This window comes from Jaculus jaculus, chromosome 5 (assembly GCF_020740685.1).
Source record: "Jaculus jaculus isolate mJacJac1 chromosome 5, mJacJac1.mat.Y.cur, whole genome shotgun sequence".
NCBI lineage: Eukaryota > Metazoa > Chordata > Mammalia > Rodentia > Dipodidae > Jaculus > Jaculus jaculus.
Genome location: NC_059106.1, coordinates 137,840,545 through 137,855,799, shown reverse-complemented (window position 1 = coordinate 137,855,799; position 15,255 = coordinate 137,840,545). Strand labels below are relative to the sequence as shown.

General features: G+C 46.4%; 2 protein-coding genes across 4 annotated transcripts in view; one reads left to right on the top strand and one right to left on the bottom strand.

Annotated features, from left to right (window-relative positions):
• Nucleotides 1-36: 36 nt before the first annotated feature.
• Alg3 (ALG3 alpha-1,3- mannosyltransferase) lies at nucleotides 37-8,534 on the bottom strand. Of its 2 annotated transcripts, none has more exons than XM_004654333.2 (9): nucleotides 8,135-8,534; nucleotides 5,253-5,352; nucleotides 5,010-5,157; nucleotides 4,736-4,896; nucleotides 4,172-4,292; nucleotides 3,206-3,411; nucleotides 2,978-3,054; nucleotides 381-525; nucleotides 37-283 (listed from the first exon to the last, which is right to left on the bottom strand). In XM_004654333.2, exons 1-9 carry the CDS (start codon nucleotides 8,328-8,330, stop codon nucleotides 121-123), a joined length of 1,317 nt encoding a protein of 438 aa, XP_004654390.1. In that variant the 5' UTR covers nucleotides 8,331-8,534; the 3' UTR covers nucleotides 37-120. The 2 variants fall into 2 exon arrangements, with proteins under 2 accessions (XP_004654390.1, XP_004654391.2); XM_004654334.3 differs by having other exon boundaries at nucleotides 8,172-8,526.
• A 349-nt stretch (nucleotides 8,535-8,883) lies between these two features.
• The window catches only part of LOC101593771 (endothelin-converting enzyme 2), a 54,005-nt gene continuing 47,633 nt past the window's right edge, over nucleotides 8,884-15,255 (top strand). The window contains exon 1 of one of the 2 annotated variants that reach the window (XM_004654330.2): nucleotides 8,884-9,167. In XM_004654330.2, the coding sequence (XP_004654387.2) occupies nucleotides 8,984-9,167 (184 nt within the window). In that variant the 5' untranslated portion in view covers nucleotides 8,884-8,983. The remainder of the gene's footprint in view (nucleotides 9,168-15,255) is intronic. The other variant, XM_004654331.2, reaches the window with a different exon arrangement.

Sequence of the window (15,255 nt, the reverse complement as noted above, 5' to 3'; positions counted from 1 at the left end):
CACTATCTGCTACTACCTTCATGCAGGCGGCAGAGCTGGGCTTGGTAAGGTTTATTTGGAAGGGCAGAGTCCATTCCACCCATGATCCTGGATTGCAAGGGTCCTGAAAAGAGGTGGATCTCACTGGGCTTTCTTGTTAGGTTGGATGCTCTTGGTAAAAGACTGAGGGCCGAGCCAGAGCTGCAGCAGGATGACGGCATGGCATATGTGCAGGGCAGCAGAGCTGCAGGACGTAGATGGGTACGTGTTCCAGGAGAGCTCAATGACTCCCAGCACCAGCAACCTGGAGATGAGAAATGAGTTCTGTCCTCCCTTGGCCACAGCCTTAGGGTGGGGAGTTTCCTATTCCTCCCCACTCTAACAGGTTGTCCCAGCAGTACCTGAGCAGGTGTGTAAGCCAGGGTGCAGGCATGGCCCACAGGAGGTAGGGCAGTGTGTGGAAATACCAGACGTAGAACTGGTAGTGGAGAGAACGGCTAAAGCAGATGCCAATGAAGTTGGAAGTAAAGAGGGTGGAAACAATCTGTATGTGATGGTTAAGGCCAAGGGCAAGAACTGGAAGGGCAAGGTTCAAAACAGGCAAAATGTCAGGCGTGGTGGCGCACACTTTTAATCCCAGCACTTGGGAGACAGAGGTAGGAGGATCACCGTCAGTTACAGGCCACCCTGAGACTACATAGTGAATTCCAGGTCAGCCTGGGCTACAGTGAGACCCTACCTCAAAAAACAAAAACAAGGGGCTAGAGAGATGGCTTAGTAGTTAAGCGCTTGCCTGTGAAGCCAAAGGACCCTGGTTCAAGGCTCGATTCCCCAGGACCCACGTTAGCCAGATGCACAAGGGGGTGCACACGTCTGGAGTTCGTTTGCACTGGCTGGAGGCCCTGGCACGTCCATTCTCTCTCTATCTGCCTCTTTCTCTCTCTGTCTGTTGCTCTCAAATAAATAAATAAAAATGAACAAAAAAAAATTAAAAAACAAAACAGGGGCAAAGATTTGGTAGGGGGAGGGGAGATTCCAGAAAGCACTCTGGTTCTGCCATTCCTACATGCAAGCCTCGTAAAAGTTTCTTAGCCTTTTGGGACCTGCTCCTCAGTCTAACAGGGAGACAAGAATCCTTGGGGCTGTAAGTCCTAAGGAATTTGGATCCCTCTCTCACTAGGGGGCAAGGTACTTACTATCTTAAAGCCTTAATTTTTGTCTTCTATAAAATTAAGATGAGTACCACCCTATTCCAAGATCTCTTTGAGCTTTAAGTGTCAGGATGTGTGGAATCTTCAGATGGTACCAGGCAGAAGGTTGCACTCATGATGGCTCAATATTTAGAATTAACAATAAAATACAGCCAGGTGTGGTGGCATACAGCTTTAATCCCAGCACTCAGAAGGGAGAGGTAAGAGTATTGTTGTGAGTTCAAGGCCAGCCTGAGACTACAGAGTGAGTTCCAGATCAGCTTGGGACAGAGTGAGAACCTACCTTGTAAAACCAAATAAAATACAGAGAGGCTAGGAAGATGATTCAGCAGTTAAAGCTTTGTTTTCAAAGCTTGCCAGCCCAGATTTAATTCCCCAGTACCCATGTAAAGCCAAATGCAAAAAGTGGTGGATATGTCTGAAGTTTGTTAGCAGCAAGAGGCCCTGATACTCCCATATAGATATATATGTATATGTATGTGTATATACACACACATGCAAATAATTTTTTATTTAAAAAAAAGTGAAGCATACACCTTTAATCCAAGCACTCGGGAGGCAGAGGTAGAAGGCTTGCTGAGAGTTCGAGGCCACCCTGAGACTACATTGTGAATTCCAGGTCAGCCTGAACTACAGTGAGACCCTGCCTCAAAAAAAAAAAAAAAAAAAATCAATTAATTAATTAAAATAAAATAAATGTGGGGATGGAGAGATGTCTTAACAGTTAAGGTGCTTTGCTTTTAGGCAAAGCCAAAGAACCTAGGTTCGATTCCCCAGGACTCACATAAGTCAGATACACAAAGTGGTGCACACATCTGGAGTTGGTTTGCAGTGGCTGGAGGCCCTGGTATGCCCATTCTCATTCTCTCTCTCAAATAAATAAATAAAAATAAAATTTTAAAAAATGTGGCTGGGTGTGGTGGTGCATGCCTTTAATCCCAGCACTTAGGAGGCAGAGCCAGGAGGATTGCTGTGAATATGAGACCACCCTGAGACTACATAGTGAATTCCAGGTCAGCCTGGGCTAGAGCAAGATCCTATCTCAAAAAACCAAAATAAATAAAATTCAGAAAAATAAAATATGCAGGGCCTGGTGGTGCACACTTTGAATCCCAGCACTCAGGAGGCTGAGATAGGAGGATTGCTATGAGTTGGAGGCCAGGCTGAGATTACATAGTGAATTCCAGGTTAGCCTGGGCTAGAGTGAGATGCTACCTCAAAAAAAAAAAAAAAAAAAAAAAGAAAAGAAAAAGAAAAAGAAAAAAAAAGGCTGGGTGGGGTGGCACATGCCTTTAATCCCAGCACTTGGGAGGCAGAGGTAAGAGGATCACCACAGGTTTGAGTTCACCATGAGACTACATAGTGAATTCCAGGTCAGCCTGAGCTAGAGTGAGCCCCTACCTCGAAAAAAAAAAATAAATAAATAAATATAAAAATAAAATGTGGGTTGGGGAAATAGCTCATTTAGTAAAGTGCTTGCTTCACAAACATGAGTCTATCTTCATACCATGTAAAAATGCCAGCTTTGGAGGGCATGTGCTTGTAATCCCAGTGCTGGAGAGGGGAAATAGGAGAATCCTTGGGGTTTAGTCTAACTCATGAACTTCAAGCCAAGAAGTGATCCTCTCTCAAAGCAGGTGGCAGTGTTCCTAAGGATGACGCTCATGGCTGCCCTCTAGCCTCCCCATGCAGCTCCCCCTGGTCACCAGCTATCCAAGGCTACCAGACTCAGATTTCATCTGTACTTGGAGAGTTCAAAACTTACCTTCCCATAATTTAAAGGATATGATTGGGTGTGAGGGGTTGAGGTGGAACTTTCCTTTTGGAAGGATCCTTTAGCAGAGACAGGATACTTTCCCCTGTCCTGGGGAGAAGCCATTCAGACATTTCAATAAGCCCTTATTATAGGCCAAACTCTAGATTCACCCATAGATTAATCTCCTTTAGGTAGCTACTAAGGCCCAGGCTCTCCACTCCTCCCAAATATGCCCATACCACTGACCCTCGTTTCTTACCTGTGCCACCTACAGAGGGCAAACAGTACGAGCAAGGCTAGGTGGGTGGCCAACAGGGCTAGGTGGAAGGCTCGATGCAGGAAGAGAGCCTCAGGGAGGAAGCGCCAGTTCACTGTCCACTGGAAGAGAAACTGGCGGCCAAGATCAAAGGCGCGGGATAGGTAGCCAACAGGGTTCTCCAGCAGAAAGGGCAGCCCCAGCACCACCTGCAGAGCAGTGTGAGGTCAGCAGAGCTGCCAATGCTTGCCCCAGCTTTCATGCTGATCACTGAGACAAGTGAGGTAGAGGCCTCGGAAGTTCCCTTACTCTCACCAGACGTAGCAGAAGCCCTCCCTCCCCTCCACCCCCACACCATGTCAAGCCAGAGCCTGACACCAAGAAAGCTAAGGAGACAGGTAATAACACACCAGGTCTTAGGTCTTAAGTAGATGGAACCAGGAAGCCTCTCAGAGGCCAGCTGAATTCAACAGTCAGACTCTAAAGCAGAGACATAGGCTACCTGCTTCAGAATGCATTCGAAACCCCTGTCTGCTGGCTTTGAGGAAATTCCAAGAGATTCCAGGAAGCCTGAAGGGAAGTGTGGTGGTTTGATTCAGGTGTCCCCCATAAACTTAGGTGTTCTGAATGCTAGGTTCCCAGCTGATGGATATTTGGGAATTAATGCCTCTTAGAGGGAGTGTATTGTTGAGGGCAGGCTTATGGGTATTATAACTAGTTTCCCCTTGCCAGTGTTTGGCACTGTCCTGCTGCTATTGTCCATCTATGTTGCCCAGGGGGTGATGTCCATCCTCTGCTCATGCCATCGTTTTCCCCTGCCATCGTAGAGCTTCCCCTTGAGCCTGTAAACCAAAATAAATCTCTTTTTCCCAGAAGCTGCTCTTGGTTGGGTGATTTCTACCAGCGAGGCGAACCTGACTGCAACAAGAAGTCTTTTCCATCAGTGAGGAAAGGGTAAGGGAAAGGTACCTGAAGAATAGCACAGATGCCCAATCTGGGAAGGGCACCACGGAAGCCAAACTGAGTCAGAAGAAGAAACAGCAAGCCAGGGGCGAAAAGCAGCACATTCATCTTCACAGAGACCGCCAGGCTGGGGTGGGCAGGGCAGAGGAAGGTAGAGATCAGCTCCAGGGCTGTGTGCCCCATGCACCCCCATAGAGACCCCTCTCTTTAGGCTGGCAAGCACTAGGATAGGGTCTACACTACTGCTGAAGGTGAGTAAGGTAGCCTTGGAAGAGGCTGGAGGGAGGACAGACACCCAGTCCCTATTTCCAGAATGAACAAACACATACTGAGTGATATATTTACAATTGGCAAGGACCAACTCCAACAACGGATGCCGTCTGGGAAGAAGACACGTTTGTGGAGAGGTACAGCATGAGGAAAGAGAGACTTTCGACAGATCCTGGACTTACCTGGTGAGGCCTCAAGTGATCTACATTATCCGCCACTCCCTTATTCCCTCTGCTGCAGAAAATTGGGGAGACAGAAATGCCAGAAGCCACTGAGGGGGCCAGAAGGAGAGGTGCTGACCTGAAACAGCAGCAGCCCCAGCCCCAGCGCTGGGCCAGGAAGAGGTTGATGCTAAGGAAGAGCAGCGCCATAGCCACTGGGTCGTTGAAGAGCCGCAGCACAAAGATGGAGTGGACACGGTAAGAGGCACAACACATGAAGAGAAAGACGAACGGAGGGACCTAAGGGTTGGGTGCAGTAGGGAGAAAGGTCAGACCTCTAAAAGCGTGAGCCGCCCCCACACCACGCACCCTCTCAGGCAAAGGCCGTCTTAGTCCTGGTAGCACGGACTCACCTTGCAGGTCTGGTGGTAGATCAAGAAAACGAGGAGCAAGGTGACCAGGTAGAGCACAGCAAAGATGTTCTGAGCCATGCGGATATCAGTGCCCTGGCCAGTGGCATAGTACAGCCCCATAAAGATATACACAAAGCCAGCTGGGTAGCTGGAAAATGAGAGGGAATGTGAACCTAGGTCAGGACAATCAGCCTGGTACCCAGGAAGGTTCACATTCTCCCCAAGCCTCCAATACCCACTCACACAAGCGGTCCAGTGTCACCCCGCAGCTGTGTATAGTCATATGTGCCATTGAGGACGCCCTCCACTTGGGCCATGTAGGCCTTCCAGTCAATCTCTGTGTCTGGAAGAGGACAAGATGGTCTGATTACTTCTGAGTCCACAACTCAATTGCCCCAACCCTTGTGCCATCAAAGCACAGTGTTCCAGCTCATTCTTAGGATTTCTTCCATCATGAACCCCTATTTTAACTGCCTATGTGACATTCTCTGGGTGAACACAGACATCTCAAACTCGAGATTTACAACAGCAGTAATGATTTCTCATCCCACTCCAAATCCATTCTCTTTCCTATGTTCCAAAAGGAGTATCATAAATCTGGGTAACATAGTGATATACTCTTCTCTCATTTTCAGTTCTTTAAAGAAACTAGGCTTAAAAAAAATTCTTTTTCTTTTACTTACTTGTGTGTGTGATGTGTCTTGTATTTTTTTTTTTTTTAAATGAGGCAGAGCCTCACTCTAAACCAGACTGACCTAGAACTCACTATGCAATTCAGGCTGGCTTTGAATTCACAGCAATCCTTCTATCTTAGCCACCCAAATGTTTTTTTTTTTTTTTTTGAGACAGGGTCTCATGTTTCCAAGGCTAGCCTAGAACTCATTATGCAGCCAAGGATGACCTTGAACTTCTGAACTTCCTGCTTCTGCCTCCCTGATGGGATTATAGGCATGTAACACCTCACTTCCCCCTCCCTTTGGGTTTTTCTGGCACATGTGCATGTATGTTCATAGGCATGTGGGGCCACTTGTGTGGGGAGGTCATAGGTTGATGCAGTTGTCTTCCTCAGTGACATGAGACATTATCATTATTTTGAGACAGGGTCTCTCACTGAACTGATTCAGCTAGATAGATAGTGAGCCTTAGGGATCCACCTGTTTCCACCTCCCTAACACTGGGATTAACTGTGTACCACCACATTTGGCACCTCGTACATGCTGGGAATCTGAACTCAGGTTCTCACAGCTGCACAGCTGTATCCACTAAGCCATCTCTCCACCCCTTTTCCTCTTTTAAATGTTTTTATTCGTTATGTGTGTTTATGTGTCTTTGTGTACGTATGTATATGATGTGTGTGCCACGCTGTGCATGTGGAGGTCAGAGGACAACCTTGTGGTGTTTCTCCTCTCCTTCCACCTTCTTTTGAGACAGGGTTTCTCTCTTGCTGCTGCTTTCAGGCTTCTAGATTCTCCTGGCTCCATCTCCCAGTGCTGTAGGCGTGTTGGGATTACAGATGCATGTGCCACTTTGCCTCCAGCTTTACATGGGTGCTGAGGAAGATTGAACTTGGGTTGGCAGGCTTGCAAGCAAGTGCCTTAAACCACAGAGCCATCTCCCCAGACCCTTAAAAAAAAAAACAAAAAAACAAACCCTAACAAGGTCTCGCTGGACTGGCCTGGCACTCACATATAGCCCTATCTGGCTTCGAACTTGTGGCAATCCTCTTAACTGCTGGACTTACAGGTGTGAAACACCACACATGGCTCCTTTTCTATTCTTTTGACACAAGGTCTCAAAATTGAGGCTGGCCTGGAATTTGCTATGTATCTTGGGGCTGGCTTTGAACTGCAGCAATCCTCTAGTCTCTACCTCCCAAATTCTAGGATCTAAAGTGTGGATTTCACGATGCCCATTAAAAAAAAAAATAACAACAGCAACAATAACAACAAAACAGGATTTTTTTTTTTTTTTTTTTGAGGGTAGGGTTTTACTCTAATCCAGGCTAACCTGGAATTCACTATGTAGTCTCAAGGTACCTCAAACTCATGGTAATCCACCTACCTCTGCCTCCTGAGTGCTGGGATTAAAGGTGTGCACCACCATGCCCGGCCAAGACAGGTTTTTGATATAAGATTCAGTCTACCTATAGGACTCTTCCCTTCCCCTCTGCCTCCTTACCTGGCTAGTTTCTATTTTTCAAAGATGGCACTATTAAACTTTCTCTGACTCTTCAGGCCTTCGACCACACACTCTCCCTCTGAGACACAGTCTCATTATGTAGGACAGGCTGGTCTGAACAATGTGCCCCAGGCTGTCTTCACCTGTCTCAATCTCCCCAGTTGCTGTACTTATAAATGCGTGCCACCACCACTGCTTGGCCTCCTTACATCCTTTATGCTGTCCTGTCTTATTGCTATCATGAATATGATGCATTCTTACTGCCTGAAACATGTCCAAATGGGAAATACCTCGTATTCACCCCTGTATATTTAGCATACAATAAAAAACAAATGTACTCAATGAACCATTTTTAGCTAGAAACCCAGCTGCCTTAAACACGGTGTATGATTCAGCTGGAAAAGGAGCCAATAATGTCTAATGGATTCAAATGGTCACAAAAATGTCATCGTTTCGAAGAAACTCTTAAAACCTAACAATTAAATCTATGAGAACAAAACAAGATTTGGGAGGGGAACTGACTTGTTCAAAGGCACAGCAGCACATTAATTCTACCAAAACTGACTTCCAGGCTGCTGCTTGGCCTGATAGGCTGTATATTCAACACAGGGCACACTTTCTATGGTAGCCTTCTCAACACAGAAGCGAGATTATGATTTTTTTTTTTTTTTCTTTTGGTTTTTCGACGTTGGGTCTCACTCTAACACAGGCTGCCTTAATTCACAGAGATCTGCCTCCCAAGTGCTGGGACTAAAGGCGTGTGCCACCACGCCCGTCTCATGATTGCATTTTCTGACAAGTGGGCTCGGTCTTGGGGAAAGGATATGGGTCTGGAAATGGGGAATAAATGCTCTAGAATCTAGCTTTGAGATTTGGGTTTGCGATTCAGTTTAAGTCAGGGGTTCGGATTTCCCTCCCTCCCTTTCCCTACCCTTCAGCGCACTCACATGCCACCCTGTGAATGACCCAGAAGGTGATGCCCACCTCTGCCAGGCAGAGGCAGGAGGCCACTAGCAGCGTGTAGCGCGGCTCCTTCAGCAGTAGGCGCCGTTCTTGCCAGGCGCGCTGTAGCCATTGCCTCCAGGGTCCCGCTACCTGGACTGTGGAACCTGCCGGGCCGCGTTTCCGCAGCCCAGCTGCCATCTTGACGGTGCGCCGCTTTTGTGGTCCCTCCACCCCAGCGTAGTAACGCTGACACTTGGTTCCGTGTTCCTTCGGAGCTTCCAGGTGCTCAAAACGGCTTGGAAAGAAAGGAATCCTAAACCAGGCTTCTTCTCTCTCCCTTCCCCCTCTTTCTCTCTCTAAATTTATTCGCAAGCACAGAAAGAGAAGACAGAGAATGGGCGCACCAGAGCTTCCAGCCACTGCAAACGAACTCTAGGTGCATGCGTCACTTTGTGCATCTGGCTTTCCGTGGGTCCTTAAAACCGGGGTCCTTAGGCTTTGCAGACAAGCACCTTAACCGCGGAGGGCTAAGCCCTTAAACCCGGCTTCTTAATGAAGGAGTTGTTCGAGCTGAGCACTAAACATGAGAGGACGAAGAGATGAGCCTGAGTGAGACTCGGTCACCAGGAAGTGCGGCCCTACAGCAGATGGCCAGAGCAGCTGAAAGGCTCAGGATCCAGGAGAGGAGGTTTCCCAGCCGGAGGGTTTTCGAAAAAGAGCTTGGGAAAAAGCGGAAGTTCCACGTGTTTGTGTTGAGCAACCCGTGGTGGGCGGAGCCACAGGCCCCGCCTCCCACCTTCTAGCAACGTGATTGGCCACCTAGGCCGGGCCGCTGCGGAAGGGCAGCGAGCATGGCCTCTCCCGGGGCTCCGGCGATTCCCCAGCGGAACCTGGAGTACTGCGAGGTCCAATACTGGGACCAGCGCTACAAAGGCTCGGCCGACCTGAGCCCCTACGAGTGGTTCGGGGACTTCTCGTCCTTCCGGGCCCTCCTAGAGCCGGAGCTGTTGCCCGAAGACCGTATCCTCGTGCTAGGTGGGTAGTGCCGGGCGCCCGCCCGCCCAGGCAGCGCTGGTCTGCTCTGCGCTGCCCACGCTACGCTTTCCTCTCTTCTGATTTCTCAGCTAAGTGGGCGTCCCAGTTGGGAGCCGTGATCCAGAACCTCACAATCCATCTGTATTTAGCCAAGAGGTCCCCCTTGGTGCTCCAGCATCTGGGTTGACACTGTCCCCGACTCCCGGGAGGTTGCCTGAGGCCATGGAGAGCTGAGCTAAGAGAACCCACTTTAAGTCCCAACGCTAATTGTCTGCATAACTTAGGACAAGCCGTCAATCTGTTGTGAGCTGGCTTCATTTCTAGAAATGGGACCGCAACTTCTTATGGAATAATGCACGTTGTAGGCACTTTGAACATAATGCCTAGCACTTTTCTTTTCACACGTGTGGGCACCAGGAACCCTTGTCAGTCAGAGCTACGACCACCCTGTGCTTTAACTGACACTCTTAAACCCAAAGTAAAGCGAGGGTAAGAAAAACACCCGTTGATAACGGAGGGGAGATTGCAACTGACAATGGTGTTTCCCTATGAAAAGAAATGCTAGGACGCAAGGCGAGGCCCTGAGAGGTGCAACTGCGCCCTTGGTTATTTCCCACTGTCAGCCGCTGGAGGTTCTTACTGAAATTTGAGCAGTTTCCTTCCAATTAGAGTTTTCATTTTATCTGTAAAAGTCTGTATACAGGGGGCTAGAGGAATGGCTTAGTGGTTAAGGTATTTGCCTTCAAAGCCAAAGAACCCAGGATCAATTCCCCAGGACCCACATTAGCCAGATGCACAAGTGGGCTCATGTGTCTGGAGTTCATTTGCGGTGGCTGGAGGCCCTGTGCGCCCATTCTCTCTTAACCTCTTTCTCTGTCAAATAAATAAATAAATAAAATACACATTTTTTTAAAAGTCTGTATACAGGGACCAGAGAAAAGGCTTAGTATGAATACACACCTGCCAAAATGTTTATATGAGCTTAAGAGATATCGAGAAAAATGTCTGGCTAAATAGCCCCATGTACATTCACGGTTTTCTGTGTAGACTCCCTATAACCTCTCCCTACCAGAGGCAAACAGCTTTTTTAAAAAATATATATTTTATTTATTTATTTGAGAGAAAGAGGGAGGGAGGGAAAGAGGGAGAGAGAGAGAGTGAGGGAGAGAGAATGGGCACACCAGGGCCACCGGCCACTGCAAACAAACTTCCAGATGTATGAGCTCCCTTGTGCATCTGGCTTATGTGGGTCCTGGAGAGTTGAACCGGGATCCTTTGGCTTTGTAGGCAAACGCCTTAACCAGTAAGCCCTCTCCAGCCCTAAACAGCTTCTTGAATTCTATGATTGTAAACTCATGTATTTATTTATAGATTTAACATACAGCTATGTTTTTCAAGCTTTCATGTGCATCAAAATCAATTGTTAAGCTAGACTCTACCCTGAGAAACTAATTCCAGGGAAGTCCAAAATGGGTTTCAGGAATCTATTTTCTTTCCCTTTCTTCTTTTTCCTTCCTCCCTTCCTTTCCTGGTTGTTTTTTTTTTTTTTTTTTTTTTTTGGTTTGTTTGTTTGTTTTGTTTTTGAGGTAAAGTCTCATTCTAGCCCAGGCTGATCTGGAACTCAATCTGTAGACCCAGGCTGGCTTCAAACTCAAAGTGATCCTCCTACCTACCTCTGCCTCTAGAGTATTGGGATTAAGGGCATATACCACCATTCCTGGTTTTGTTCCTTTCTTTGCCTTTCTTTTCCTTTCCTTTCCTTCCCCCCTTCCTTCCTTTATTTTTGTTTCTTTTATTTTTCCCCCTTTCATTTTTGCTTCTTTTATTTATTTATTTATTTGGGTTTTCATGGTAGGGTCTCACTCTGTCCCAGGCTGACCTAAAATTCACTATGTAATCTCAAATTGACCTTGAACTCAAAGCAATCCTCCTCCCTCTTCCTCCCAAATGCTGGGATTAAAGGTGTGTGACACCATATCTGGTTCTTTTATTTTATTTTTATATCTTTTTTAAAAAATTATTTACCCAGGGTGTGGTGGTGTATGTCTTTAATTCCAGTACTTGGGAGGCAGAGGGAGGAGAATTGCTATGAGTTTGAGGCTACTCTGAGACTACATAATGAATTCCAGGTCACCCTGGGCTAGAGTTAGACCCTACCTCGAGAATCCAAAAAATCAATTAAAAAATAAAAAAATTGAGAGGAGAGAGAGAGAGAGGGAGGGAGGGAAGATGGGCACACCAGGGCTTCTTGCCACTGCAAATGAACCCAGATTCATATGCCACTTTGTGCATCTGGATTTACATAGGTACTGGGAAATTGAACCCAGGCCCTCAGGTTTTAAAAGTAAGTGCTTTAAGCACTGAGCCATCTCCCAACCCCTTTATGTTGATATTTTATTTAATTCTTATTGTTTATTTGTTTTTTTTAATATTTGTTTAATTACTTGAGATACAAAGAGATAGAGAGAGAAAGAGAATATGGTCATGCCAGGGCCTCTGGATGTATGCACAACCTTGTATATCTGGCTTATGTGGGTACTGGGGAGTTGAACCTGGGTCCTTAGGCCTCACAGGCAAGTACCTTAACCACTAAGCCATCTCTCCAGCCTCCCTCCCCTTTTTTGAGATAGGATCTTGTTATGTATTCCTGCCAACCTGGAACCCACTAATTAGGCTACACAGTGACCCTCCTGCCTCTGCCTCTCAAGTGCTGGAATTAGAGGCATGTGTTACCAGGCTTGGCATCAGGAATCTATTTTCAGCAGCTCCAAAGCTGAATTCATGCTGGCTGCTGGCAGAGTAACACTGTCTTAAAATCTACTTGACTGGAAGGTATTGTTTTCTGGGTAGGAGGGAGTGAAAAGTCTAAAATTCCGGAGTTAGAGCTTTCCAGAGAGCTTAGATCTCCAGGATCTAAGAAGAGGACTCACGACTTGGGGAGGACTAGTTGCTACATTCCATGTCATCAGATAGAAGAAGAGCGTCCAGCGCCAGGCAATGTGCTAGTCCCTCTAATTTATTAAATCAACCCTTAAAGGTGAGTGACAAATATTAAGAGGCATGCTCTAGGTTAGGGGTCTATAAACGTTTTCAGAATGTGGCCAGATGGTAAATATTTTAGGCTTTGTTATCTCTGTCACAAGCACTCAGTTTTGCGGTAGTAGTTGACACGCAGCTATAGATAATACATGAACAAGAATAGGTGGGGCTGGAGAGATGGCTCAGTGGTTAAAGGTGCTTGCTTGCAAAGTCTGAAGACCCATGCATGCGCCCCCTCGTGTGTCTGGCTTTACATGGGTACTGGAGAATTGAACCTGGGTCATTAGGCTTTGCAGGCAAGTGCCTTAACTATTAAGCCATCTCTCCAGCCCTTTTTATTTTTTTAACATTTTAAAAATTGAGAACTTCCATAATTATTGATAATAAACCATGATAATTCTCTCCCCTTCCCTTCTTCCCCCTTCCCAAATCCACCCACCATTATATCCCCTCTCCCTCTCAATTAGTCTCTCTTTTATTTTGATGCCATCATCTTCTCCTATTATGAGGGTCTTTTGTAGGTAGTGCCAGGCACTGTGAGGTCATGGATATCCAGGCCATTTTGTGTCTGGAAAATTGCATTGTAAAGCAGTCCTACCCTTCCTTTGGCTCTTACATGTTTTCTGACACCTCTTCCACAATGGACCCTGAGCCTTAGAAGGTGTGATAGAGATGTTTCAGTGTTGAGCACTCCTCTGTCACTTCTCAGAACTCTGGTGCGAGTCATAGTAGTGGTCACCACCATCTGAAAAGAGACGCTTCTCTAGCCAAAAGTGAGAATAGCATTAATATATAGGTATGGATGTTAAGAAAAGTGATTACTGGGTAGTTTGGTGGTCATAATATATACATTTTGCTAGATACCAGTAGACATTATACCCGTAGGGCTCATGGCCTCCCCCATCATAGGTTTTTGAGTAGGTTTTCAGTACCAGGCATTTCCTCCTGTGGAGCAGAACTCCAGTCTGATTAGTGAACGGTTGGTTTTCCCCATAACAGACATGCCACTATTGTAGCCATTGGCACATTTGGCCTAGCTGGCCAAACTTAAGGCTTGCAGTGTCCACTGTTGTTTATCTCCACTTATGACTTCTCTTCCATGGAGCTGCATGCAGTGCAGCTTTTCCCAGCTTTCTGTGAGCTGGTCTACAGGGAGGAGGTTTTCAGCTCAGCTCCAGCAGGATTTCTCAGTGACCTTTCAACCCAAGTATGTGGAGTCTTCAGCAGTAGGGTCTTACCTTCTATTCCTGGTGGGAAACCAAGAGCCTTGGCAATGGCCTGTAATGTTTTGGAGGCATCAGGGACATCCCTGGCCAATAGTTCGCTGGATGGATTTCAATCCCTGGCAATGAAAATTTTCTACTGACAACCTATGCCTTCTGGGTGTGCTGTTGTCCAAAAAAGTAGGTTTCCATATGGCTTATTCATACCCTCTTAAACTTTTTATTTATTTATTTATTTTTGTTTTTTCAAGGTACGGTCTTGCTCTAGCCCAGGCTGACCTGGAATTCACTATATAGTCTCAGGGTGGCCTCGAACTCACAGTGATCCTCCTACCTTTGTCTCCACAGAGTGCTGGGACTAAAGGCTGTGTCACCATGCCTGGCTTTTCCCCACCCTTCTTTACTCAATCCCTTCCCCTGACCTTACTTACGCCATTGCCTTGCCAGTAATCTGTTCATCTACTTACATATATTGAATACCCTTGCCTTAAGTCCTCCCCTCTCCTCTGTCTTTTGCAGCCCTTTTCTAGCTTACTAGCTTCTGTTCCTGATTGTTTTTGGGGGGGGTTGTTTTTTTGTTTTTTTGAGGTAGGATCTTACTCTAGCCCAGGCTGACCTGGAATTCACTGTGTAGTCTTAGGGTGGTTTCAAACTCATGGCAGTCCTCCTACCTCTGCCTCCTGAGTGCTGGGATTAAAGTTGTGCACTACCACGCCTGGCTGATTTTTACTCCAACTCACATACAAGTCTAAACATTTGTAGGTAGGATCCACATATGAGAGAAGAAAACATGCAGCATTTGACTTTTGGGGCCTGGGTTACCTCTGAGCCATCTCTCCAGCCCTTTTTCTTTAGTTTTGATACCAGTTCTCACTATGTAGTTCTGGTTGGCCTGAAACTCAGAGGTTCACTTACTTGAGTGCTGGGAGCACAGGCCTGAGCCACCACACCTAGACAAAACTTTATTTATAAAAAGAGGTACTAGCTAGGTGTGGTGGTACACACCTTTAGTTCCAGCACTAGGAGGCAGAGGTAGGAGGATTGCTGTGGGTTTGAAGCCACCCTGAGGCTCCATAGTGAATTCCAGGTCAGTGTGGATTAGAGTGAGACCCTACCTCAAAATAACAGCAACAAAAAAGAGCTGCTGATCCTCCTGTGGGTCATTGTCTTAGGTTGGTCTCTCCAGAAATAAATTGGAGAAGAGGATCATGTCCAATTCATTCATCTGATAACAGGTCCAGGAGAAACTAGTGAGAATAGAAAAGGGAAGAAACTAAACAAAACTGTTATCTCAGGTAGAACTTTCCCAGGACAGTTTCAACCTGAAGTCTCACAGATACTGTCAGAGGCAAACACACACCCAAACCTAGGAGCATATTAAAACTGCTAAAGGAACTGCCGAGAATCTGGTCACAGCATGGGCAAGTAAACGATGGGAAAAATAAAGGCTAATCACCCACTTTAGAGCTTCCAGTTCTGCGGTTCCATGGTGCAACACATAGCAGAGAAGCATCTAGACCTCTTCAGTTACATCATGATTGACAGCTTAATGGTCCTTCTGTAAAGGTGGACTCTACTGAAGGTGAGTGGGCCTCTTGAAAGCTAGCAGTTGAGCATAGTGGTTTAAGAGCTCTGGCTTTGGAGTAAGACAGGCTGGTGCCCAAATATTAGCTCTATCTCTGACCATGTGGCCTTGGAAAGTTCCTTATCTACTTTCCTCAGTTTATCCACCTAGAAAACAGTAGTAGTAAAATACTATTTTCTACATGGATGTATAATGAAAATAATCCAAGTTGATTCTTGTTAAGCACTTAGTATAATACTTG

What these genes read in the sequence shown, in the direction of transcription:
- Alg3 (XM_004654333.2), bottom strand. Translation starts at nt 8,330, where the DNA reads ATGGCAGCTGGGCTGCGGAAACGCGGCCCGGCAGGTTCCACAGTCCAG. An exon ending in TGGGGCTGCTGCTGTTTCAG is followed by an intron (nt 4,293 to 4,735) that starts GTCAGCACCTCT and finishes TGCCCACCCCAG; the next exon opens with CCTGGCGGTCTCTGTGAAGA. An exon ending in GCCCTCTGTAGGTGGCACAG is followed by an intron (nt 3,055 to 3,205) that starts GTAAGAAACGAG and finishes GCTTCTCCCCAG; the next exon opens with GACAGGGGAAAGTATCCTGT.